Here is a 27,427-nt window from a genome sequence, read left to right on the forward strand (position 1 = left end):
CCCAGCTATTAGGTAAGCCTGGAGTGATTATTAGTGGGCCTTGACCTGGGAGGGCTGTAGTTGATCATTTATTAAGTTCACAATGATTTGTGTTGACCGGCATCACTGATCACTGACGTAAGCATCCAACTTCCCAGTTACCATTATGTAACTGACTTATGTATTTCCCCACACGACATTCCAACACGAATGAGTGACATTGGGCGATTGGTTATTAACCGAACGCCCAAAGGAGCAGACAACAACACAGTTTGACCTATGGGATCTCTCCTGTGGAGGTGTTGTGTATATTTCTGTGACCATTACCTGTGAGCTTCTTGATGGGCTGCAGCCGGACACTGATGGTCTGGTGTGTGAGCAGTGGGGAGGAGGGCAGGGAGCGTGAAACGCCCTCCATGATGCGGATGTGCTGCATGCCCTCGGTCATAGAGAGAGGCGGAAGGGCATAGTCACCCTCAAAGGCACAGTCACTGTCTATACTACCACCTGCAGGAGGAAGCAGAAAAGTCAGTGTCACAAGGCAATAATATTAATGTTCCACGCATATACTACCTATTTTATTTAACGTCTGGCATTACAACATTTACAGTATTGTGAGTGTAGTCATAGATGTTTCAGAACAGTTATTAGCGTCTTTGTTGTGCATTGTATTGCATAACTTATAAGGCATTATACATGTGCGTCTAGTGGCATTGTAGATACTTAGCAAACCGGGAACATTCCCAGAACATTAGACAAGATTCTCATTAAGTTCTAGTTAAGGTTTTATCTAACATTAGGATGATAACATCCCAAAAACATAAAAAATAAAGTTTTAATATATTTTTTTATGTTTTAAATGAACTATCCTTGAAATGTTCGCCTAACATTCCCCAAAACGTTTTAATAGGTTTCCAGGTAATGTAATATCACAATGTATCAGTAATGTTTTCCCAGCAAACTAAATTGGTTCTGTGAACATTCCTAGAACATTTGTTAGGTTGCAGAAAATGTTCTCATAACACAAAAACTGTCCAGTCGTGCTGATGATTATGCAATGCTTGAATAAAACATTTGCCTGATGTTGCAAGAACATTCCCAGAACATGTCTGTTCTTTAAAAGGTTCCCAGAATTAGGTTGTGGGAAGAGTATGGTGGTAACATTGTGGGGACATCACAAAAGATATGTTCCCAAAACACAAAAACTGTCCAATTGTGCTGATGATTAGACAATGGTTTTTTTCGGGTGCAAAAAATATTCACCTGATGTTACAAGAACATTCCCAGAACACATTTAGTCTGTTCTTTAAAGGTTCCCAGAATGTTTCATTAGGTTGTGGGAACAGTCTGATGGTAACATTGTGGGGACATCACAAAAGGCATATTCCCATAACACAAAAACTGTCCAGTTGTGCAGATGATAATACGTTTATTTTAGGGTGCATAAAACACTAACCTGATATTACAAGAACATTACCAGAACAAATGCATTATGTTCTTTAAATGTTCCTCACACATTTCTTTAGGTTGTGGTAACATTGATGCAGAGGGTTAATGATCTGGTTGCATATCTGAAAATTGCAGGTTCAATCCCACATATTCTTTAACCATGTTTCTTTATTGTGGATCAGATATACTCTACTAAAAGAAAGGATGTCTTTATTTTGTCCAGATTTATAAATTCAGACTGAAATACAGAATAGACTAGACAGAATAGAGAGAATAGACTAACTGTAAAAAAAACGCACCCAATATAATTCCGCCTTTGAGATGCTTGATATGGTCCCCCACTTCTTATTTTTCATGATCTGAAAAGTGAACGTGATCCTAGATCAGCACTTACAGTCATGGATACCTTGTAAATATGAGCCCGGAAGTATGTAGAATACACAGAGGATGGGTGAAGTGATGGGGAATAACCCAGTTACCAGTATTTCCTTGGGTTAGTTATGTCTAAGAAGATTAAAAATGAAGCATGGAATTCCTGATTGACCATACTGCCATGGCTACACGCTTAGAACTGTGTTATTTTTTAACACATCCGTGTGTCTAGCTAGGGATAACGTGTTACTTTTAACACAATCAAAGTGTTGTCACATTTAACACATGATTTGTGTAAATTATTCAAGACACCCTTTCAACACACATCCTATAGAATATCCTATCAGATTTTGGAACCTATCCTATAGGATTTTACTACCCTCGCCTTCTGGATGATAGCGGGGTGAACAGGCAGTGGCTCGGGTGGTTGTTGTCCTTGATGAACTTTTTGTCCTTCTTGTGACATCAGGTGCTGTAGGTATCCTGGAGGGCAGGTAGTATGCCCCCCGGTGATGCGTTGGGCAGACCGCACCACCCTCTGGAGATCCCTGCGGTGCGGGCAGTGCAGTTGCCGTACCAGGAGGTGATACAGCCCAACAGGATGCTCTCAATTATGCATCTGTAAAAGTTTGTGAGGGTTTTAGGTGCCAAGCCACATTTCTTCAGCCTCCTGAGGTTGAAGAGGTGCTGTTGTGCCTTCTTCACCACACTGTTTGTGTGGGTGGACCATTTCAGATTGTCAGTGATGTGTACGCTGAGGAACTTGAAGCTTTCCACCTTCTCCACTGTGGTCCCGTCGATGTGGATAGGGGGGGTGCTCCCTCTGCTGTTTCCTGAAGTCCACGATCAGCTCCTTTGTTTTGTTGACATTGGATGAGAGGTTATTTTCCTGGCACCACATTCCCAGGGCCCTCACCTCCTCCCTATAGGCTGTCTCGTCATTGTTGGTAATCAGGCCTACTACCGTTGTGTCGTCTGCAAACTTGATGATTGAGTTGGAGGTGTGCGTGGCCACGCAGCCATGGGTGAACAGAGAGTACAGGAGGGGGCTGAGCACGCATCCTTGTGGGGCCCCAGTGTTGAGGATCAATGAAGTGGAGAGGTTTTTCCTACCTTCCCACCTGGGGGCGGCCTGCCAGGAAGTCCAGGACCCAGTTGCACAGAGCGGGGTTCAGACCCAGGGCCTCAAGCTTAATGATGAGCTTGGTGGGTACTATGGTGTTGAATGCTGAGCTATAGTCAATGAACAGCATTCTTATATAGGTATTCCTCTTGTCCAGATGGGATAGGGCAGTATGCACTGCGATGGCGATTACATTGTCTGTGGATCTATTGGGGCAGTAAGCAAATTGAAATGGGTCTAGGGTGTCAGGTAAGGTAGAGGTGATATGACCCTTGACTGGTCTCTCAAAGCACTTCATGATGACAGAAGTGAGTGCTATGGGGCGACAGTCATTTAGTTCAGTTACCTTTGCTTTCTTAGGTACAGGAAGAATGGTGGACATCTTGAAGCATGTGGGGACAGCAGACTGGGATAGGGAGAGATTGAATATGTCCGTAAACACTCCAGCCAGCTGGCCTGAGCATGCTCTGAGGACGCGACTAGGGATGCCGTTTGGGTTGGCAGGCTTAGCGAGAGTTAACACGCTTAAATGTCTTACTCACATCGGCCACGGAGAAGGAGAGCCCACAGTCCTTGGTAGCAGGCCGCGTCGGTGGCACTGTGTTATCCTCAAAGACGTCGGTGTTTATCCTCAAAGATGTCAGTGTTTCTGAACATATAACATTTTGTAATTAATGTTGTTGTATTGTACTCAAACTAATGACAACAAACTATCATTTAATGGGTTCTAATAAGAGTCTGATTGGGGTGACACAATCCTACAAGACTCATTTAGGATACATTTATTTTTAATCCGTATGTCTGCATATTTCAAGACATGGCATATGAAGGTGCAGTGAGATACCCAATGGGTTGGATGACACTTTTCTTGTCAATCATCTTGTAAAAACATACTTCAAAACTGGAAATCAACCAGTCATCCATTATTAACACAATGGAAAGGTCAAATGCTTTATTATCTAAATGTTGAAAGTGTGTGGGCAACAGAGAGAAACAAATTGATGCAGTTTGAGACCGTGTAGCGGATGATACGGATGCTGGAGATGGGGGTGTGAGCAGGTGGGTCTGGGCAGGGGTGAGGTTGTGGATGTTTGTGTGCATCTGTATGTTGACGTTTGTATGTGTGTTTTGTATTGTAAAAAAATAAACAAAACATAAAAATAAAAAAACAATAGGATCCAATCGGATTACTTTTGAATTTCCAATAGGGAAAAAAGTACTCCAATAGAATATAGGATTCTGATAGAGGTGACAAAATCTTATAAGACTGCGAGAATCCTATAGGATCTAATATGATCACTTTTTATTTCTAATAGGAAAACTGTAGTCCAACAGGATTCCAACAGGATTTTGATAGAGGTGACAAAACCCTATATGATTGTGAGAATCTTGGATTCTATTGGAAAAATCACTAATCCTACAGGATTTTTTAAAAGGGCAACACTTTATGTTAAAAGTAACACAACATGGACGTTAAAAAAAATGGTTGATGTTTCTTATACATTTTGTGTTGTATTCCACTTCAGTAAATGACTGGGAAAGATGTGTATTTTTTTTTTGCCATTTATTCAATTCAAACAGTGCTGCATATATGAAAGCAACTGCTGTACATGCAAAATATCCATCTTTAAATATTTGAAATGTATTATTTAGTTCTTAGTTCTTTTAGTTCCAGCATGTAAGATTTGCAGTCCAGGGAAAACAACTCAGATTTTTGTACCCGAGATACAGGAGAACGGACTGAAGTTGGATACTGTATGATAAGCTGCACACCCAGTACAGCTTGAAAAGCTTGTCAATTGCATAGGTTAGGTCCTCATTCTCCAGTGGATGGCGAAATTCTCGTTACTTGCAACGTCATGTTCTGGCAGGCTGCTCCATTCGGAAGACCAAGACTGGAAAACAAACACGAAATGTCTGCTAAGTTAGCGTTACTATACACAATAATTAAAATAAACCAAGCTGTGTGTCGGCCTCACATTTTCTTAGAACATCGCCAGTGCCGGCCGAATGTTCCAACCAACTAGCTAGCTGGGCGAACCTAACTTCTTGAATACTTGTCTGAGACACATGTTATTTTTACACTGTAAATCTGCTAAAATGTTGCTGTATTCCCTCCGCATTAGCTGACAATTCTTCTAAGAGCGTGAGTGCCACGGTGTGGGTGCTCGGCATAGATATACAGTGGGGGAAAAAGTATTTGATCCCCTGCTGATTTTGCACGTTTGCCCACTTACAAAGAAATGATCAGCCTATAATTTTAATGGTAGGTTTATTTGAACAGTGAGAGACAGAATAACAACAACAAAAATCCAGAAAAACGCATGTCAAAAATGTTATAAAATGATTTGCATTTTAATGAGGGAAATAAGGTTTTGACCCCTCTGCAAAACATGACTTAGTACTTGGTGGCAAAACCCTTGTTGGCAATCACAGAGGTCAGACGTTTCTTGTAGTTGGCCACCAGGTTTGCACACATCTCAGGAAGGATTTTGTCCCACTCCTCTTTGCAGATCTTCTCCAAGTCATTAAGGTTTCAAGGCTGACTTTTGGCAACTCGAACCTTCAGCTCCCTCCACAGATTTTCTATGGGATTAAGGTCTGGAGACTGGCTTGGCCACTCCAGGACCTTAATGTGCTTCTTCTTGAGCCACTCCTTTGTTGCCTTGGCCGTGTGTTTTGGGTCATTGTCATGCTGGAATACCCATCCACGACCCATTTTCAATGCCCTGGCTGAGGGAAAGATGTTCTCACCCAAGATTTGATGGTACATGGCCCCGTCCATCGTCCCTTTGATGCGGTGAAGTTGTCCTGTCCCCTTAGCAGAAAAACACCCCCAAAGCATAATGTTTCCACCTCCATGTTTGACGGTGGAGATGGTGTTCTTGGGGTCATAGGCAGCATTCCTCCTCCTCCAAACACGGCAAGTTGAGTTGATGCCAAAAAGCTCCATTTTGGTCTCATCTGACCACAACACTTTCACCAGTTGTCCTCTGAATCATTCTGATGTTCATTGGCAAACTTCAGACGGGCATGTATATGTATTCTTGAGCAGGGGGACCTTGCGGGCGCTGCAGGATTTCAGTCCTTCACGGCGTAGTGTGTTACCAATTGTTTTCTTGGTGACTATGGTCCCAGCTGCCTTGAGATCATTGACAAGATCCTCCCATGTAGTTCTGGGCTGATACCTCACCGATCTCATGAACCCCACGAGGTGAGATCTTGCATGGAGCCCCAGGCCGAGGGAGATTGACAGTTCTTTTGTGTTTCTTCCATTTGCGAATAATCGCACCAACTGTTGTCACCTTCTCACCAAGCTGCTTGGCGATGGTCTTGTAGCCCATTCCAGCCTTGTGTAGGTCTACAATCTTGTCCCTGACATCCTTGGAGAGATCTTTGGTCTTGGCCATGGTGGAGAGTTTGGAATCTGATTGATTGCTTCTGTGGACAGGTGTCTTTTTTACAGATAACAAGCTGTGGTTAGGAGCACTCCCTTTAAGAGTGTGCTCCTAATCTCAGCTCGTTACCTGTATAAAAGACACCTGGGAGCCAGAAATCTTTCTGATTGAGAGGGGGTCAAATACTTATTTCCCTCATTAAAATGCAAATCAATTTATAACATTTTTTGACATGCGTTTTTCTGGATATTTTTGTTGTTATTCTGTCTCTCACTGTTCAAATAAACCTACCATTAAAATGATTGACTGATCCTTTCTTTATCAGTGGGCAAACGTACAAAATCAGCAGGGGATCAAATACTTTTTTCCCCCACTGTATGATGACTCCAGATCCAGAATGTGATTGGTCAATAATCGAGCACATTTAGTGTGTGTTGTATAGATGTGTTAGCTGACAACGTCACAAAAACTATGCGCACTCTTCAATGGGGCAGATGTCCATGAGTTGTTGTGATTCTGGATGGCCAGATAGCTACCAACAATGACAAGAAACTGCCTGTGGATAATCGTAAGTGGCTCGTTTCAACTTGTTATTAATACTATGTCTTGTTTTGCCTGATTTCATGTCAATGCTAATATGGCAAAAATGTGCTACCTAGTTAGCTAACCAACAACTGTAACGATGTATTTGAGATACATCAAGTGCTCATTGTGCAAATGTATTTATGTTTCCAATAAACATTAGCGACTAAATAGTCACACAAGTGTTCAAAACATTATGAACATTCCATGACAGACTGACCATGTGAATCCAGGTGAAAGGTATGATCACTTATTGAAGTCACTTGTTAAATCAGTGTAGTTGAAGGGGAGGCGACAGGTTAAAGATCAATTGTTAAGCCTTGAGACCATTGAGACATGGATTGTGTATGTGTGCTTGCCATTCAGAGTGTGAATGGGCAAGACAAAAGATTAAAGTGCATTTGAACGGGGTATGGTAGTAGGTTCCAGGTGCACCAGTTTGTGTCAAGAACTGCATGCTACTGGGTTTTTCACGCTCAAGAGTCTCCTGTGTGTATCAAGAATGGTCCACCACCCAAAGGACACAACTTGACACAACTGTGCAAAGCATTGGATTCAACATGGGCCAGTATCCCTGTGGAACGCTTTTGACACCTTGTAGAGTCCATTCCTCGACAAATTAAGGATGTTAAGGACAAAAGGGGTAGGGGGTGCAACTCAATTAGGAATGTGTTCGTAATGTTTTGTACACACAGTGAAGTTTACAGCTGAAGTTGGAAGTTTACATAGACCTTAGCCAAATACATTTAAACTCAGTTTTCACAATTCCTGACATTTAATCCTCATAAAAATTCCCTGTCTTAGGTCAGTTAGGATCACCACTTTATTTTAAGAATGTGAAATGTCAGAATAATAGTAGAGAGAATTATTTATTTCAGCTTTTATTTCTTTCATCACATTCCCAGTGGGTCAAGTGTACATACACTCAATTAGTATTTGGTAGCATTGCCTTTAAATTGTTTAACTTGGGTCAAACGTTTTGGGTAGCCTTCCACAAGCTTCCCACAATCGGTTGGGTGAATTTTGTCCCATTCCTTCTGACAGAGCTGGTGTAACTGAGTCAGGTTTGTAGGCCTCCTTGCTCGCACACGTTTTTTCAGTTATGCCCACAAATGTTCTATAGGATTGAGATCAGGGCTTTGTGATGGCCACTCCAATACCTTGACTTTGTTGTCCTTAAGCCATTTTGCCACAACTTTGGAAGTATGCTTGGGGTCATTGTCCATTTGGAAGACACATTTGCTTTAACTTCCTGACTGATGTCTTGAGATGTTGCTTCAATATATCCACATAATTTTCCTTCCTCAAGATGCCATCAATTTTGTGAAGTGCACCAGTCCCTCCTGCAGCAAAGCACCCCCACAACATGATGCTGACACTCCCATGCTTCACGGTTGGGATGGTGTTCTTCAGCTTGCAAGCTTCCCCCTTTTTCCTCCAAACATAACGATGGTCATTATGGCCAAAGAACAGTTCTATTTTTGTTTCATCAGACCAGAGGACATTTCTCCAAAAAGTACGATCTTTATCCCCATGTCCAGTTGCAAACTGTAGTCTGGTTTATTTATGGCGGTTTTGGAGCAGTGGCTGAGCGGCATTTCAGGTTATGTCGATATAGGACTCATTTTACTGTGGATATAGATACTTTTGTACCTGTTTCCTCCAGCATTTTCACAAGGTCCTTTGCTGCTGTTCTGGGATTGATTTGAGCTTTTCGCAACAAAGTACGTTCATCTCTTGGAGACAGAATGTGTCTCCTTCCTGAGCGGTATGACGGCTGCATGGTCCCATGGTGTTAATACTTGCGTACTATTGTTTGTACAGATGAACATGGTACCTTCAGGCGTTTGGAAATTGCTCTCAAGGATGAACCAGACTTGTGGAGCTCTACAATTATTTTTCTGAGGTCTTGGCAGATTTCTTTTGATTTTCCCATGATGTCAAGCCAAGTTTGAAGGTAGGCCTTGAAATACATCCACAGGTACACCTCCAATTGACTCAAATGAGGTCAATTCAAATCAAAGTTTATTTGTCACGTGCGCTGAATACAACAGGTGTAGTAGACCTTACAGTGAAATGCTTACTTACAGGCTCTAACTAATAGTGCAAAAAAGGTATTAGGTGAACAATAGGTAGGTAAAGAAATAAAACAACAGTAAAAAGACAGGCTATATACAGTAGCGAGGCTATAAAAGTAGCAAGGCTACATACAGACACCGGTTAGTCAGGCTGATTGAAGTAGTATGTACATGTAGATATGGTTAAAGTGACAGAGAGTAGCAGTAGCGTAAAAGAGGGGTTGGCGGGTGGTGGGTGGGACACAATGCAGATAGGCCGGTTAGCCAATGTGCGGGAGCACTGGTTGGTCGGCCTAATTGAGGTAGTATGTACATGAATGTATAGTTAAAGTGACTATGCATATATGATAAACAGAGAGTAGCAGCAGCGTAAAAAGAGGGGTTGGGGGGGGTAAGTCCGGGTAGCCATTTGATTACCTGTTCAGGAGTCTTATGGCTTGGGGGTAAAAACTGTTGAGAAGCCTTTTTGTCCTAGACTTGGCACTCCGGTACCGCTTGCCATGCTGTAGTAGAGTGAACAGTCTATGACTGGGGTGGCTGGGTTCTTTGACAATTCTTAGGGCCTTCCTCTGACACTGCCTGGTGTAGAGGTCCTGGATGGCAGGAAGCTTAGCCCCAGTGATGTCCTGGGCCGTACGCACTACCCTCTGTAGCGCCTTGCGGTCAGAGGCCGAGCAATTGCCGTACCAGGCAGTGATGCATCCAGTCAGGATGCTCTCGATGTTGCAACTGTAGAACCTTTTGAGGATCTCAGGACCCATGCCAAATCTTTTTAGTTTCCTGAGGGGGAATAGGCTTTGTCGTGCCCTTTTCACGACTGTCTTGGTGTGTTTCCATTCTAGTTTGTTGTTGATGTGGACACCAAGGAACTTGATGCTCTCAACCTGCTCCACTACAGCCCCGTCGATGAGAATGGGGGCGTGCTCGGTCCTCCTTTTCCTGTAGTCCACAATAATCTTCTCAGTCTTGGTTACGTTGAGGGATAGGTTGTTATTCTGGCACCACCCGGCCAGGTCTCTTCCTCCCTATAGGATGTCTCGTTGTTGTCGGTGATCAGGCCTACCACTGTTGTGTCGTCTGCAAACTTAATGATTAGCCTATTAGCCTATCAGAAGTTTCTAAAGCCATGACATCATTTTCTGGAATTTTCCAAGCTGTTTAAAGGCACAGTCAACTTAGTGTATGTAAATTATGACCCACTGGAATTGTGGTACAGTGAATTATAAGTGAAATAATCTGTCTGTAAACAATTGTTGGATAAATTACTTGTGTCATGCACAAAGTAGATGTCCTAACCGACTTGGCAAAACTATAGTTTGTTAACAAGAAATTTGTGAAGTGGTTGAAAAACAAGTTTTAATGACTCCAACCTAAGTGTATGTAAACTTCTGACTTCAACTCTAGGTATGGCTCTGACGTTCTGCTCGACCATAGATGTGCTGTGGTGGAAAAATAAGCAACACTACTGCCAAGCCCGTCTGTTTTGCCCCCATAGTTGCACACGCGTCAGTTTTGTTGCTAAACAATCAAATCAAATCAAATGTTATTAGTCACATACACATGGTTAGCAGATGTTAATGCGAGTGTAGCGAAATGCTTGTGTTTCTAGTTCCGACAGCGCAGTAATATCTAACAAGTAATCTAACAATTCCCCAACAACTACCTAATACACAAAAATCTAAAGGGGTGAATGAGAATATGTACATATAAGTATATGGATGAGTGATGGCCGAGCAGCATAGGCAAGGTGCAGTAGATGGTATAAAATACAGTATGTACATGTGATATGAGTATTGTAAGATATGTAAACATTATTAAAGTGACATTATTTAAAGTGGCATTGTTTAAAGTGACGAGTGATCCATTTATTAAAGTGTGCAGTGATTGGGTCTCAATATAGGCGGCAGCCTCTCCGAGTTAGTGATTACTGTTTAGCAGTCTGATGGCCTTGAGATAGAAACTGTTTTTGAGTCTCTCGGGCCCAGCTTTGATGCACCTGTACTGACCTCGCCTTATGGATGATAGCGGGGTGGACAGGCAGTGGCTCGGGGAATTATTATCCTTGATGATCGCTTTGGCCTTCCTGTGACATCGGGTGCTGTAGGTGTCATGGAGGGCAGGTAGTTTGCCCCGGTGATATGTTGTGCAGACCGCACCACCCTCTGGAGAGCCTTGCGGTTGAGGGCGGTGCAATTGCCGTACCGACAGGATGCTCTCGATTGTGCATCTCTAAAGGTTTGTCAGGGTTTTTGGGGGACAAGCCACATTTTTTCAGCCTCCTGAGTTTGAAGTGGCGCTGTTGTGCCTTCTTCAACACACTGTCTGTGTGGGTGGACCATTTCTGTTTGTCTGTGATGTGTACACCCAGGAACTTAAAACTTTCCACCTTCTCCACTGCTGTCCCTTCAATGTGGATAGGGGGGTGCTCCCTCTGCTGTTTCCTGAAGTCCACGATCAACCCGTCTCTGGTTTCCTACTTTTCAGCTTTTATCACATTAATTGTAGGAATTGACACAAAATGTGTCTGGGCAATGATTACACATAAATCTTTTCGAAGAGTGTACTGAAAAAAGAAAATGCAAGATAGCTTCCCTGGTGGTGTAGAGGATAAAAGACCTGACTTGGGAACCAGACAATGCAGGTTCAAACCCATGTGCAGACTATCAACATACTCTATAAAGTGTGAAAAATATGGTTGTGTTTGTATGATTAAATGCTGTTCAACTGTCCTATGAATTAAGTAAAAATGCCTTGTGTCTCCATATCACCTACAATACAGTCATCAAAGGCAAATTGCCATCAAATCTGGAAAGAAACATAATGGTGATGTAATCCAATCTGAGTTAAGGAGCAACACCAACTTAAATATAACATTTCATAAATGTTCTGTGGACCTCCAAGACAAGGTAAAATGTATATTGCGTGAACATCAATGGAATATTATGATAAACCTAAAACAAATATGCTATGGACTTATTTGGAAGTTGTGGAATGTTCTGTGCAACCTATGTGAATATTCTTGCAACATCCCAGACAACCCCGTTAACTTAATTAAATGTTCTGGGACCCAGTGCTGTGTTCGAATACTCATACTAACCATACTATTTTCCTAGTATGGATATGTTTAGTATGTCAAAAGTTCCCGGATGTCGCACGACATTTGCCAAAATCCGAAGTATACAAGCAGTGGAGACTATTTCCGTACTTTAAGGCCCACAATGCAATTCTTCAGAAAATGTGCGCAGCTTCACAACATTTTCAGATTTGAAGAAAATGGCGGAAAATATGCAGCCGAAGTCCGACGAGAGCGGATACAAATGTAAGTACAAAAAGTAAATATTCATCGCTTTAGCTAATTATGACAAATGTTAAGAAAAGGTTGAGCAATGTAATATAAAAGTAATGACTTGTCAAATAAGTTAAATGAAACGTTATGTTGGCTGACAATTTGTTAGCTACGCTAGCCTTACGAACCAGCATAGCATATCATTAGCTTGTATGTACCAGTATATTAGCTAGCTAGCTGGGTAGCGAACGTCAGTTGGCTACTAATACATCAAACTTGCCAGTATATTAACTATACTGATCATAAATATAAACACAACGTGTAGTGTTGGTCCCATGTTTCATGAGCTGAAATAAAAGATCACAGAAATTTTCCATATGCACAAAAAGCTTATTTCTCTCAGAGTTTGTGCACACATTTGTTTACATCCCTGTTAGTATCCCTGTCAGTGAGCATTTCTCCTTTGCCAAGATAATCCATCCACCTGACAGGTGTGGCATATCAAGAAGCTGATTAAACATCATTATCATTACACAGGTGCACCTTGTGCTGGGGAAAATAAAAGGCCACTCTAAAATGTGCAGTTTTGTCACACAACACAATGCCACAGATGTCTCAAGTTTTGAGGGAACATTCAAATAGCATGCTGACTGCAGGAATGTCCACCAGAGCTGTTGTGAGAGAATTTAATGTTCATTTATCTACCATAAGCTGCCTCCAATGTTGTTTTAGAGAATTTGGCAGTACGTCCAACCGGACTCACAACAGCAGAACACATGTAACTAGCCCAGGACCGCCACATCCGGCTTCTTCAACTGCGGGATTGTCTGAGACCAGTCAAAAGGACAGCTTGAAACTGAGGAGTATTTCTGTCTGTAATAAAGCCTTTTTGTGGGGAAAAACTCATTCTGATTGGCTGGGCCTGGCTCCCTAGTGGCTAGGCCTATGCCCTACGAGGCCCACCCATGGCTGCGCCCCTGCCCAGTCAGGTGAAATCCATAGATTAGGGTCTAATGAATTTATTTCAATTGACTGGTTTCCTTATATGAACTGTAACTCAGTAAGATCTTTGACATTTTTGCCTGTTGTGTTTATATTGTTGGTCAGTGTGAATGCTATCTAACTAACTACCCAACATTAGGCTTATATGCGGTTGGTAGCTAATGGTTTTAAACCTGATTTATGTCACGTTAACTTGCCACAGGTTTATCTAAAAAGGGTGTCTATTTACATTCTAGGGACTGAAGTTGATCAACTGGCGGGCTAGAAACTAATTCCGGTTCACAGGAAAGAGGCATGCGACCTTGAAGGGGTTTGAGTAAGAAGCTGAATTGCTGGGAACTTTACCTAACATTAACAATCACTAGACTGTCAAGTTACTGCAGCTTATATGAGCTCATTTACATTCATGATGCAATACATACTTGGGAGCAAGTGATAACGTTACAGGTTGGCAGGAAATTTGGGGGGACAAAAAATTAAAATGTTGTGCTGCCATCAATTCAACTTTCAATTGGTTACTAATGCCTGGGTGTATTTTATCTGTATTTGCCAACTGATAGTTGGTAACTGTAATATATGATTGTAGCTTTGCCTAGGGCATTTGTGCAAGTGTACTGTCTGAAGGGGAAGGACAAAGATAAAAGTAATTTTTCTCTCTACACAGTAGACATCTAAAATGTCTCAATATCTTCACAATGTCCAGGTTGTATGGTGAGTATGGTGAGTGCAGCTAACTTGTTTCTTTTAGGATTTGAAGTGTCCCCAAACTGGGGTGAGTACAGAGGGAGGGGAGAGCACCACTGCCTCCTGGAAACGGTGCAGTACCATGGATGGCCCAATTCGCATAAGGCCCGCTATTACACCGCCTGTTGTCATTGCCTCATCCAGCCAGGAGGGAGTGGTGTTTTCAGGAAAAGTTCAGGAGCCGAGAGAGAGAGAAATAAGATAGAAATCCCAAGAGGAGGAGAGAGCCAGAGTGGGTCACACTACTCAGAGAGATGTAGGACATAGATCAAAAGAGAGAGGCAGGCCAGCGCTCATGATGAAAAGAGAGAAAGATGCAATAAAAAGAGAAGAGAGACGAGGAAAACAGAAAGAGAGTTGAGGAGGACCGCAAGAGGGAGAAGATAGAGGAGGAGTACAAGAAGGAGGAGAAGAGAGAGGAGGAGTACAGGAGGATGATGGATAAGGAGAATAGGCGTAGGGACAACGAGAATTGACGTAGAGAAGATGAGAATAGACGGAGAGACGATGACAATAGACAGAGGGAGGATAGACTGTTGAGAGTGTTGGAGGATTTTAATGACAAAAAGTAATGTTTTTATTTGCCAGTGCCTAGTTCCAATAGAGTTGCCAATATATCAGCCATTGTTTGAGTTCCAGATCTGGGTCCAATGCCAAATGTTTTCTTTCAAACTACTTGAGCACTTGATCGAGCCTGCCTATAAATGCCAGTGCTAATATAAAAATACATGTGTTTTGTTTAGTTTTTTTTTAAATTAAATTTAAAAAAAAAGTTATATTAAGTGGAAGGCCACACAGCTTTATATTATAGAACATTGTATTAACAACAAAACCATAAGTTTTATGCCATGAAGCTCTTAAAAGAGCTCCACCACACACAAACAGCAGAATAGAAAATCTTTCAAATATGAAAACTGGTAATATTATAAAAAAACAGATCAGTAAGTTATGTCAAATGTGAAAACGGGTGATATTGATTGATTTAAGTGTGCGCGCGTGAGGATCACATGGGTTGCTTTCTACTGGTGGGGAATTGCAGTAGTTGTGGTCACCTGGGATGGGGTTAGCAGGTGCTGCAACATTGCCCACTCCCAATGATCAAATCAAATCAAATTGTATTTGTCACATGAGCCGAATACAACAGGTGTAGACCTTGAAGTGAAAAGCTTACTTACAAGCCCTTAACCAACAATGCAATTTGAAGAAAAATAAGTGTTAAGTATTTACAAAAATAAACTGTAAAAAAAGAAGATATATATATTTTTTTTATAAATAATTAAAGAGAAACAATAAAAGAACCGTAACGAGGCTATATACAGGGGGTACTGGTACAGAGTCAATGTGCCGGGGCACAGGTAAGTCGAGGCAGACATTTTACGTGTCCCCAACCGATTGTGTTTTTTGTTTGTTTTTAAAAATTGTTTTAAAAATGATTTTGGACATAATGTTGCCGCTAACGTCTCTTATGACCGAAAATAACTTTTGGACATCAGGACTGCGATTACTCACCACAGACTGGCAGAATCCTTTTCTAACTTTAATGAGTCTGACAAGCCCAATGTGAACAATATACTGCTTTCTCGGGAACAGACCCAGATCCCTGTGATTTGCATGAAGAGGAGGCTGAGAAAAAGGGGCCAGATGGCGGGCTACCTTCTGAGAATTGAATAAGCTGTATTCCGCCCTAAAAAACAAGAAAACGCTCACCCAGAGGTGGCGCTCCAAGTAGCCAGGGACGTTAATGCAGGGAAACTTAAATCCGTTTTACAAAATTTCTATCAGCATGTTAAAAGTGCAACCAGAGGGGAAAAAAAACTCTGGACCACCTTTACTCCACACACAGAGACGCATACACAGCTCTCCTTCGCCCTCCATTTGGCACATCTGATCATAACTCCGCCCTCCTGATTCCTGCTTCCAAGCAAAAATCAAAGCAGGAAGCGCCAGTGACTAGATCAATAAAAACGTGGTCAGATGAAGCAAATGCTAAGCTACAGGACTGTATTGCCAGCACACACTTAGGTTGGAGTCATTAAAACTCGTTTTTCAACCACTCCACAAATTTCTTGTGAACAAACTATAGTTTTGGCAAGTCGGTTAGGACATCTACTTTGTGCATGACACAAGTAATCTTTACAACAATTGTTTACAGACAGATTATTTCACTTATAATTCACTGTATCACAATTCCAGTGGGTCAGAAGTTTACATACACTAAGTTGACTGTGCCTTAAAACAGCTTGGAAAATTCCAGAAAATTATGTAATGGCTTTAGAAGCTTCTGATAGGCTAATTGACATCAATTGGAGGTGTATCTGTGGATGTATTTCAAGGCCTACCTTCAAACTCAGTGCCTCTTTGCTTGACATCATGGGTAAATCAAAAGAAATCAGCCAAGACCTAAAGAAAAAAATTGTAGACCTCCACAAGTCTGGTTCATCCTTGGGAGCAATTTCCAAACGACTGAAGGTACCACGTTCATCTGTACAAACAATAGTACGCAAGTATAAACACCATGGGACCACGCAGCCGTTATACCGCTCAGGAAGGAGACTTGTTCTGTCTCCTAGAGATGAACGTACTTTGGTGCGAAAAGTGCAACTCAATCCCAGAACAGCAGCAAAGGACCTTGTGAAGATGCTGGAGGAAACGGGTACAAAAGTATCTATATCCACAGTAAAACGAGTCCTATATCGACATAACCTGAAAGGCCACTCAGCAAGGAAGAAGCCACTGCTCCAAAACCGCCATAAAAAAGCCAGACTACGGTTTGCAACTGCACATGGGGACAAAGATCGTACTTTTTGGAGAAATGTCCTCTGGTCTGATGAAACAAAAATAGAACTGCTTGGCCATAATGACCATCGTTATGTTTGGAGGAAAAAGGGGGAGGCTTGCAAGCCAAAGAACACGATCCCAACCGTGAAGCACGGGGGTGGCAGCATCATGTTGTGGGGGTGCTTTACTGCAGGAGGGACTGATGCACTTCACAAAATAGATAGCATCATAAGGCAGGAAAATGATGTAGATATATTGAACCAACATTGAACCAACATCTCAAGACATCAGTCAGGAAGTTAAAGCTTGGTCATAAATGGGTCTTCCAAATGGACATTGACCCCAAGCATACTTCCAAAGTTGTGGCAAAATGGCTCAAAGACAACAAAGTCAAGGTATTGGAGGGCCATCACAAAGCCCTGACCTCAATCCCACAGAACATTTGTGGGCAGAACTGAAAAGGCGTGTGCGAGCAGGGAGGCCTACAAACCTGACTCAGTTACACCAGCTCTGTCAGGAGGAATGGGCCAAAATTCATCCAACTTATTGTGGGAAGCTTGTGGAAGGCAATGCTACCAAATACTAACTGAGTGTATGTAAACTTCTGACCCACTGGAAATGTGATGAAAGAAATAAAAGCTGAAATAAATCATTCTCACTACTATTATTCTGACATTTTACATTCTTAAAATAAAGTGGTGATCCTACCTGACCTAAGACAGGGAATTTTTACTAGGATTAAAAGTCAGGAATTGTGAAAAGCTGAGTTTAAATGTATTTGGCTAAGGTGTATGTAAACTTCTGACTTCAACTGTACATACCCCAACCAGAAGCCATGGATACAGGCAACATCCGTACTGAGCTAAAGGCTAGAGCTGCCGCTTTCAAGGAGCGGTACTCTAACCCGGAAGCGTATAAGAAATCCCTCTTTGCCCTCCGACGAACCATCAAACAGGCAAAGCGTCAGTACAGGACTAAGATCGAATCGTACTACACCGGCTCTGACGCTCGTCGGATGTGGCAGGGCATGCAAACCATTACAGACTACAAAGGGAAGCACAGCCGAGAACTGCTCATTGACACAAGCCTACCAGAGGAGCTAAATTACTTATATGCTCGCTTCGAGGCAAATAACACCACCAAATGAGACCACCAGCTGTTCCGGAAGACTGTGTGATCACGCTCTCCGCAGCCGATGGGAGTAAGGCCTTTAAACAGGTCAACATTCACAAGGACGCAGGGCCAGACGGATTTAAAGGACGTGTGCTGCGAGCATGCGCTGACCAACTGGCAAGTGTCTTCACTGACATTTTCAACCTCTCACTGTCCGAGTCTGTAATACCAACATGTTTTAAGCAGACCACCATAGTGCCTGTGCCCAAGAATACTAAGGTAACCTGCCTAAATAACTACCGACCCGTAGCACTCACATCTGCCGTGAAGTGCTTTGAAAGACTGGTCATGGCTCACATCAACACCATTATCCCAGAAACCCTAGACACACACATAATTCTTAACTGAATTTTCTTTATTGAAATAAAAAATATACAAGGCCTCAAGGCCTATTTGTGCAAAACAAATGAACAACACACACCCACACATCTATTCTATTGTTTAGGAATGTTTGACCACTAGCTGTTTGAATATGTAATTTATATAATCATTTTGATTGAAAATGTATTAATTTAGTTAATTTGTTGTTAAAACTGAAACAGCCTGTGGTTATTTGCTATTGGATTGGCAGAATGACACAACAACAAACACATTAGCCTACAGCTGGCCTGAACATAACTTTTTTGAATGCACTTTAATTATCCAATGTCACACTTGCCGATGGTGAGGTGAAGCCTGTGCCCAAAGCACTGCAGGCGGGTCCAGTAGTTAAATCGCAATGCTTTTATGATGTTGCTCCTGCTGTCAGTTGTCATGCACACCAGTCGGTCTTCGCTCACCTTCCACGATGCCAGAGAGTCTTTGAGACCCTGGGCTATTACTTCACCCGTATGATCAACGGGAAAGTAAGACATCTGGAGGCAGACACTTTGCAATTTCCAGTCTTCACTTATGTAGTGGACTGTCAAACTTAGGTATGGCTCTGATGTTCTGCTCGATCATAGATCGGCTGTGGTGGAAAAATAATAAACACTAGCCAGCTGCTCTGCAACTCTTTCGCGGGTAGCAGTGTATAATCGCGGCAGGGCTTCTTCCGTGAAATACTTGCAGCTTGGCAGCTGATATTTGTGGTCAACTGTACCTAGCAGCTTTTTAAAGCCTGGCTTTTCTACTGTAAATATTGGTCCATATCTTCCACTATGTTATAGGTCACTGCATCCGTTATCTCCTTCCACCTCAAACTTTTCTTGTCATAAGGGATTACGTTTGAAAAGGATGCGGCTATGGTAGTTTGCCTTTTAGCAGACGTTTTGGGAATCGGGCGACTGGAATCGGCATTGCTTAGTCACACGCATTCCTTCCATTCCACCGCGTGTTTCAGTTGCAGGTGATGGAAGGGGTTGGTTTTACTGCTGCTTTTTGTAGCAATTGTCTTTCAACACATTTTGCACAGAACATTTGTTTGCTGAACATCAGACCTCTTAAACCCAAACCACTTCCATATTCCTGATAAAACATTGCTGCCCTTTTTGGGGATGATTTCATCCTCACGAGAGGCTAAGCTGGTGTCCTCACTTTCCATTTTGGTGGAACTCTTACCGCCGCTACACTTCTCCAGCGTGGATACAATTTGTGAAAGGCTGTCTAGGGCTGTGATTGGTGGATAACCTCTGTGCATGTGTTGTCACGCAATTGGGACATGATTCGACATTGGGCTGACAGAGAAGACAGTGAGATGCTGCATTTGTAAAACGTTACAACATTATAACAAAACCTCGATTCTTGTGATACAGGCATTTTCCATATCGCGCTAAAAAATAAACTTGAATATATAGAAAAAACTCGATATATTGCCCAGCCCTACTTGAGACATGTTGGTATTACAGACTCGGTCAGGGAGAGGTTGAAAATGTCAGTGAAGACACTTGCCAGTTGGTCAGAGCATGCTTGGGGTATACATCCTGGTAATCCATCTGGCCCTGCGGCCTTGTGAATGTTGACCTGGTTAAAGGTCTTACTCACATCGGCTACAGAGAGGGTGATTACACAGTAGTCCGGAAAGAGCTGGTGCTCTCATGCATGCTTCAGTGTTGCTTGCCTCGAAGCGTGCATAGAAGTAATTTAGCTCGTCTGGTAGGCTTGTGTCACTGGGCAGCTCGCGGCTGTGCTTCCCTTTGTAGTCCGTAATAGTTTGCAAGCCCTGCCACATCCGACGAGCGTCGGAGCCGGTGTAGTAGGATTCAGTTTTAGTCCTGTACTGACCCGTTGCCTGTTTGATGGTTCGTCGGAGGGCATAGCGGGATTTCTTATAGGCGTCCGGGTTAGAGTCCCACTCCTTGAAAGCGGCACCTCTACCCTTTAACTCAGTGCGGGTGTTGCCTGTAATCCATGGCTTTTGGTTGGGGTATGTATGTACGGTCACTGTGGGGACGACGTCATCGAGGCACTTATTGATGAAGCCAGTGACTGATGTGGTGTACTCCTCAATGCCATCAAAAGAATCCCGGAACATATTCCAGTCTGTGCTAGCAAAACAGTCCTGTAGCTCAGCATTTACGTCATCTGACCACTTGCGTATTGAGTGCGTCACTGGTACTTCCTGCTTTAGTTTTTGCTTGTAAGCAGGAATCAGGAGGATAGAGTTATGGATTTTCCAAACGGAGGGCGAGGGAGAGCTGAGTAAAGTTGGTCTTGAATTTTTTTTCCTCTGGTTGCACATGAAACATGCTTGTAGAAATTAGGTAAAACATATTTAAGTTTCCCTGCATTAAGTTTCACTGGATGAGCATTTTCTTGTTTGCTTATGGCCTTATACAGCTCGTTGAGTGCGGTCTTAGTGCCAGCATCAGTTTGTGGTGGTAAATAGACAGCTACGAAAAATATAGATGAAAACTCTCTTGGTAAATAGTGTCATCTACAGCTTATCATGAGATACTCTACATCAGGCGAGCAAAACCTTGAGACATCCTTAATATTAATGTTGTGCATCAGCTGTTATTTACAAATAGACACAGACCGAAGAAACATTGTAGAATCATCCGCACAAGTGGACAGTTTGTGTTTTGGGAACATATCTTTTGTGATGTCCCCACAATGTTCTCACCAGACTGTTCCCACAATGAATCATTCTGGGAACCTTTAAACAACAGATTAAATTTGTTCTAGGAAATTTCTTGCAACATCTGGCTAATGTTTTATACAAACATTCTTTAATCATCAGCACGACTGGACCATTTTTGTGTTATGAGGACATTTGCAGAGACCTAATGAATGTTCAGGGAACTTTCACAGAACCAATTTTGGTTTGCTGGGTAGGGTATTCATAGGAAGTAGTTTATTCTCGACATGTATGATTTCTGACAGTGTCCAAGGTAAAGTAAAGTGAATGTGGAAACATGGAGAGTGATGATGCTGAGGTATTGACTGGGATCTGCCTGGCTTGACCCAGCAGTGATAATAGTCCTGCAGGCAGACAAGCACCACATGCTGTTTACATGACAGGATGCCTCGCTGTTTCCCTCAATAACAATGTTCCAGAAACCCGTCATCTCTGATATAACACAGGAACTATGTCTAACCATCAGAGATATGTAGCTAGAATAGAGATGTGAGTGCAACCATTATCTAAAGACAACCAAACTATAAGGGAGCTGAATTTCTGAAAGAGCACAGCAGCAATCACTAAACAACAGCAACACCTCCCTCTAAATATCACAAGTTCTGTTTGTCACAAGTTTTATTCTCACATTCCCTGGCGCACTAACATATCTGTATAAAACCCTCTACAGCCATTTTCTCCCTCAACACTGAATCACAGCCCAGACGGCCCCGTCCCACCAGACAGACAGAGCTGTCTCACCAACTGGCCAACACCTTCACATAACATCAGCTAGCATAGCAGACAGCAGACAGCAGACAGCAGGAGCCATTAACAGACACTGCTCAGTGACAACTCCACAGTAGTCCCCATAGAGGGCTGTGTGTGTGACAGCCAGGCTGTGATATAGACAGACACAGCCAGGGCCTGCTTACAGCGTACCCACACTATACCCCATCTCTGTGCTTTCAGCTCTGCCTGAGAGACTAAATCTATTGAGCCAGGGAGGCATGTACTGTAGCAGCAGCAGTGGTTTGGCCAGATCCCTCAGCATGACAATCCCCTCATGTTTGTCTGTTTGTCTGCAGGGTGTGAACGCACACCAGAGGGTAATTCAAGAGAAGCGGCCTTTTAGGGAACACGTTGTCTTTTCTCTCCTTTACACAAACGTCTGAGAGCCGAGAAAAGTTTTCTGTGAGCCAAGGGTCTGGGGGAGGGTGAGGGGAGAGAAGACGAGAGGTACTGTAGCTACATTGACCTGGTAAATGGCTTAGGTCCCGAAAAACTTCAGAACAAAAGGATAGGGGGGATTTTGAGTGCTACTTGTTGAATTGTTGAGACAGACAGGGATTTTTGAAGGGCGTTAGAGCCACTTCACAGAACAAAACACACAGACGCAAACACACACCCACTCACAGAAGCATACAGCTCAAAAAGAGCAAGGATACCAATGGGCAAATCATATTGCCTAAAATAGTCATACGGAAGCGGAACTCAAGAATTCTAGTCTATAACATCTACTGTATATTGTTGACAGACACAATTGCCAATATTGTTTCTCTTTCTGCCCAGTGTATACTTCCAGGGATAACAGAATCAGACAAATTTACAGGAACATAAAAATGCATACAGTGTACTTTCTCCACAAAATGATTACTTCACTTCTCTAGAAGTTATTAAATCCTCTGTTGTTAACTCATATAAAATACAGCCCTTTAAACAGCCTCCTGCCCTCTCTGTTGCTCCAGGGAAGAGAGAAAAGAGAGGCAGGAAAATAGTATGAGCATAAAGGAAGGAAGGAAGGAAGGAAGGAAGGAAGGAAGGAAGGAAGGAAGGAAGGAAGGAAGGAAGGAAGGAAGGAAGGAAGGAAGGAAGGAAGGAAGGAAGGAAGGAAGGAAGGAAGGAAGGAAGGAAGGAAGGAAGGAGAGACGAATGAATGAAGAAACAATATTTCATATTATGGTCAGATGTGGCTAAGACAAATACATTGGGAAAAGGAGGGGAGAAGAGGGGAGGGGATAAGAGAGTGAGAGGGGATTTGCTCCACAGAGTAGAGTACACCCAGTAGTGTAACTACTTACCTTGACCGGTGTGGCTCAGGTGGTGGTGGTGCTCTACACTGGGCGATCGGGGTTCTGGCAGGTCCTCACTCCCTCCATCTGCAGATGAGGAGTGAGAGAAAGAGGAGAGAGTGTGAGCGTGGGGATGCCAGGAAAAGGAGAGAGAATGAGTGCGGCGGTGCGGCTGGCATTCCAGGTAGGCCACCTCATCCTCCACCAGCCAAGACTGGCACCTCAGGACCCCCAGGAGACTACTGACACACAGCCCCTCCACACCCCTCCTCCAGGGACCCAGACGATCCCGCAAACTGGCAAAGTACACCCAATTCTTCTTCATCAAGGTGGGTTGGTATGTAGACTGAAGACACCAACCAGGCCCTAGTCCAAAGCCCAGGGCCAGCCCATGAGAGAACTGTTACAATACTGAGAGGAGTGGTGATCCAGAGCTAGTCCCTCTGGATGAGTGAGAGACTAGCGAGGATAGGACTGGTGGTACAGTACACTACAGTAGGCGTTTTCTGAAAGGGCTAATTATATGAGGATCAATTACTGTGGGCCCAGAGGACTGAGAGATTGGCTCAGGGATATAATCAAATCAAATTGTATTTGTTACATGCACCGAATACAACTGGTGTAGACTTTTTACAGTGAAATGCTTGCAACACGAACCCTTCTCAACAATGAACAGTTTAAAAATTAAAATGGTAACAAAAGAGGAATAAAATACTCAAGAATGGAGCTATAAACAGGAGTACCAGTACCAGATCAATGTGGAGCTATATACAGACAGCCAGTACCAGATCAATGTGGAGCTATATACAGGAGTACCAGTACCAGATCAATGTGGAGCTATATACAGGGAGTACCAGTACCAGATCAATGTGGAGCTATATACAGGGAGTACCAGAACCAGATCAATGTGGAGCTATATTCAGGGAGTACCAGTACCAGATCAATGTGGAGCTATATACAGGAGTACCAGAACCAGATCAATGTGGAGCTATATACAGGGAGTACCAGTACCAGATCAATGTGGAGCTATATACAGGAGTACCAGAACCAGATCAATGTGGAGCTATATACAGGGAGTACCAGTACCAGATCAATGTGGAGCTATATACAGACAGTCCAGTACCAGATCAATGTGGAGCTATATACAGGACTACCAGTACCAGATCAATGTGGAGCTATATACAGGGAGTACCAGAACCAGATCAATGTGGAGCTATATACAGGGAGTACCAGAACCAGATCAATGTGGAGCTATATTCAGGGAGTACCAGTACCAGATCAATGTGGAGCTATATACAGGAGTACCAGAACCAGATCAATGTGGAGCTATATACAGGGAGTACCAGTACCAGATCAATGTGGAGCTATATACAGGGAGTACCAGAACCAGATCAATGTGGAGCTATATACAGGGAGTACCAGTACCAGATCAATGTGGAGCTATATACAGGAGTACCAGTACCAGATCAATGTGGAGCTATATACAGGAGTACCAGTACCAGATCAATGTGGAGCTATATACAGGAGTACCAGAACCAGATCAATGTGGAGCTATATACAGGGAGTACCAGAACCAGATCAATGTGGAGCTATATACAGGGAGTACCAGAACCAGATCAATGTGGAGCTATATACAGGAGTACCAGAACCAGATCAATGTGGAGCTATATACAGGGAGTACCAGTACCAGATCAATGTGGAGCTATATACAGGAGTACCAGTACCAGATCAATGTGGAGCTATATACAGGAGTACCAGTACCAGATCAATGTGGAGCTATATACAGGGAGTACCAGTACCAGATCAATGTGGAGCTATAAACAGGGAGTACCAGTACCAGATCAATGTGGAGCTATATACAGGAGTACCAGTACCAGATCAATGTGGAGCTATATACAGGGAGTACCAGTACCAGATCAATGTGGAGCTATATACAGGAGTACCAGATCAATGTGGAGCTATATACAGGGAGTACCAGTACCAGATCAATGTGGAGCTATATACAGGGAGTACCAGTACCAGATCAATGTGGAGCTATATACAGGAGTACCAGTACCAGATCAATGTGGAGCTATATACAGGGACTACCAGTACCAGATCAATGTGGAGCTATATACAGGGAGTACCAGTACCAGATCAATGTGGAGCTATATACAGGGAGTACCAGTACCAGATCAATGTGGAGCTATATACAGGAGTACCAGTACCAGATCAATGTGGAGCTATATACAGGAGTACCAGTACCAGATCAATGTGGAGCTATATACAGGGAGTACCAGTACCAGATCAATGTGGAGCTATATACAGGGAGTACCAGTACCAGATCAATGTGGAGCTATATACAGGGAGTACCAGAACCAGATCAATGTGGAGCTATATACAGGGAGTACCAGTACCAGATCAATGTGGAGCTATATACAGGGAGTACCAGTACCAGATCAATGTGGAGCTATATACAGGGAGTACCAGAACCAGATCAATGTGGAGCTATATACAGGGAGTACCAGAACCAGATCAATGTGGAGCTATATACAGGAGTACCAGTACCAGATCAATGTGGAGCTATATACAGGGAGTACCAGTACCAGATCAATGTGGAGCTATATACAGACAGCCAGTACCAGATCAATGTGGAGCTATATACAGGGAGTACCAGAACCAGATCAATGTGGAGCTATATTCAGGGAGTACCAGAACCAGATCAATGTGGAGCTATAAACAGGAGTACCAGTACCAGATCAATGTGGAGCTATATACAGGGAGTACCAGTACCAGATCAATGTGGAGCTATATACAGGGAGTACCAGATCAATGTGGAGCTATATACAGGGAGTACCAGTACCAGATCAATGTGGAGCTATAAACAGGAGTACCAGTACCAGATCAATGTGGAGCTATATACAGGGAGTACCAGTACCAGATCAATGTGGAGCTATATACAGACAGCCAGTACCAGATCAATGTGGAGCTATATACAGGGAGTACCAGTACCAGATCAATGTGGAGCTATATACAGGGAGTACCAGTACCAGATCAATGTGGAGCTATATACAGGGAGTACCAGTACCAGATCAATGTGGAGCTATATACAGGGAGTACCAGTACCAGATCAATGTGGAGCTATATACAGGGAGTACCAGTACCAGATCAATGTGGAGCTATAAACAGGAGTACCAGTACCAGATCAATGTGGAGCTATATACAGGACTACCAGATCAATGTGGAGCTATATACAGGGAGTACCAGAACCAGATCAATGTGGAGCTATAAACAGGAGTACCAGTACCAGATCAATGTGGAGCTATATACAGGGAGTACCAGTACCAGATCAATGTGGAGCTATATACAGGAGTACCAGTACCAGATCAATGTGGAGCTATATACAGGGAGTACCAGTACCAGATCAATGTGGAGCTATATACAGGAGTACCAGTACCAGATCAATGTGGAGCTATATTCAGGAGTACCAGTACCATATCAATGTGGAGCTATATACAGGGAGTACCAGAACCAGATCAATGTGGAGCTATATACAGGGAGTACCAGTACCAGATCAATGTGGAGCTATATACAGGGAGTACCAGAACCAGATCAATGTGGAGCTATATACAGGGAGGACCAGTACCAGATCAATGTGGAGCTATATACAGGGAGTACCAGTACCAGATCAATTTGAGGTTATATACAGGAGTACCAGTACCAGATCAATGTGGAGCTATATACAGGGAGTACCAGTACCAGATCAATGTGGAGCTATATACAGGGAGTACCAGTACCAGATCAATGTGGAGCTATATACAGGCAGGACCAGTACCAGATCAATGTGGAGCTATAAACAGGGAGTACCAGTACCAGATCAATGTGGAGCTATATACAGGGAGTACCAGTACCAGATCAATGTGGAGCTATATACAGACAGCCAGTACCAGATCAATGTGGAGCTATAAACAGGGAGTACCAGTACCAGATCAATGTGGAGCTATATACAGGGAGTACCAGTACCAGATCAATGTGGAGCTATATACAGGGAGTACCAGTACCAGATCAATGTGGAGCTATATACAGACAGCCAGTACCAGATCAATGTGGAGCTATATACAGGGAGTACCAGTACCAGATCAATGTGGAGCTATATACAGGGAGTACCAGTACCAGATCAATGTGGAGCTATATACAGACAGCCAGTACCAGATCAATGTGGAGCTATATACAGGAGTACCAGTACCAGATCAATGTGGAGCTATATACAGGGAGTACCAGTACCAGATCAATGTGGAGCTATATACAGGGAGTACCAGAACCAGATCAATGTGGAGCTATATACAGGAGTACCAGTACCAGATCAATGTGGAGA

At 43.0% G+C, this 27,427-nt stretch overlaps 1 protein-coding gene across 4 annotated transcripts in view; it reads right to left on the reverse strand.

Annotated features, from left to right (window-relative positions):
* The window catches only part of tanc2b (tetratricopeptide repeat, ankyrin repeat and coiled-coil containing 2b), a 253,028-nt gene that overhangs the window by 111,676 nt on the left and 113,925 nt on the right, over positions 1–27,427 (reverse strand). For all 4 annotated transcript variants that reach the window (XM_014179855.2, XM_014179852.2, XM_014179853.2 and 1 more), the window contains 2 exons: positions 23,083–23,160; positions 307–486 (listed from right to left, as the gene is read on the reverse strand). In XM_014179855.2, the coding sequence (XP_014035330.1) occupies positions 307–486; positions 23,083–23,160 (258 nt within the window). The remainder of the gene's footprint in view (positions 1–306; positions 487–23,082; positions 23,161–27,427) is intronic.

This window comes from Salmo salar, chromosome ssa28 (assembly GCF_905237065.1).
Source record: "Salmo salar chromosome ssa28, Ssal_v3.1, whole genome shotgun sequence".
Classification (NCBI taxonomy): Eukaryota; Metazoa; Chordata; class Actinopteri; order Salmoniformes; family Salmonidae; genus Salmo; species Salmo salar.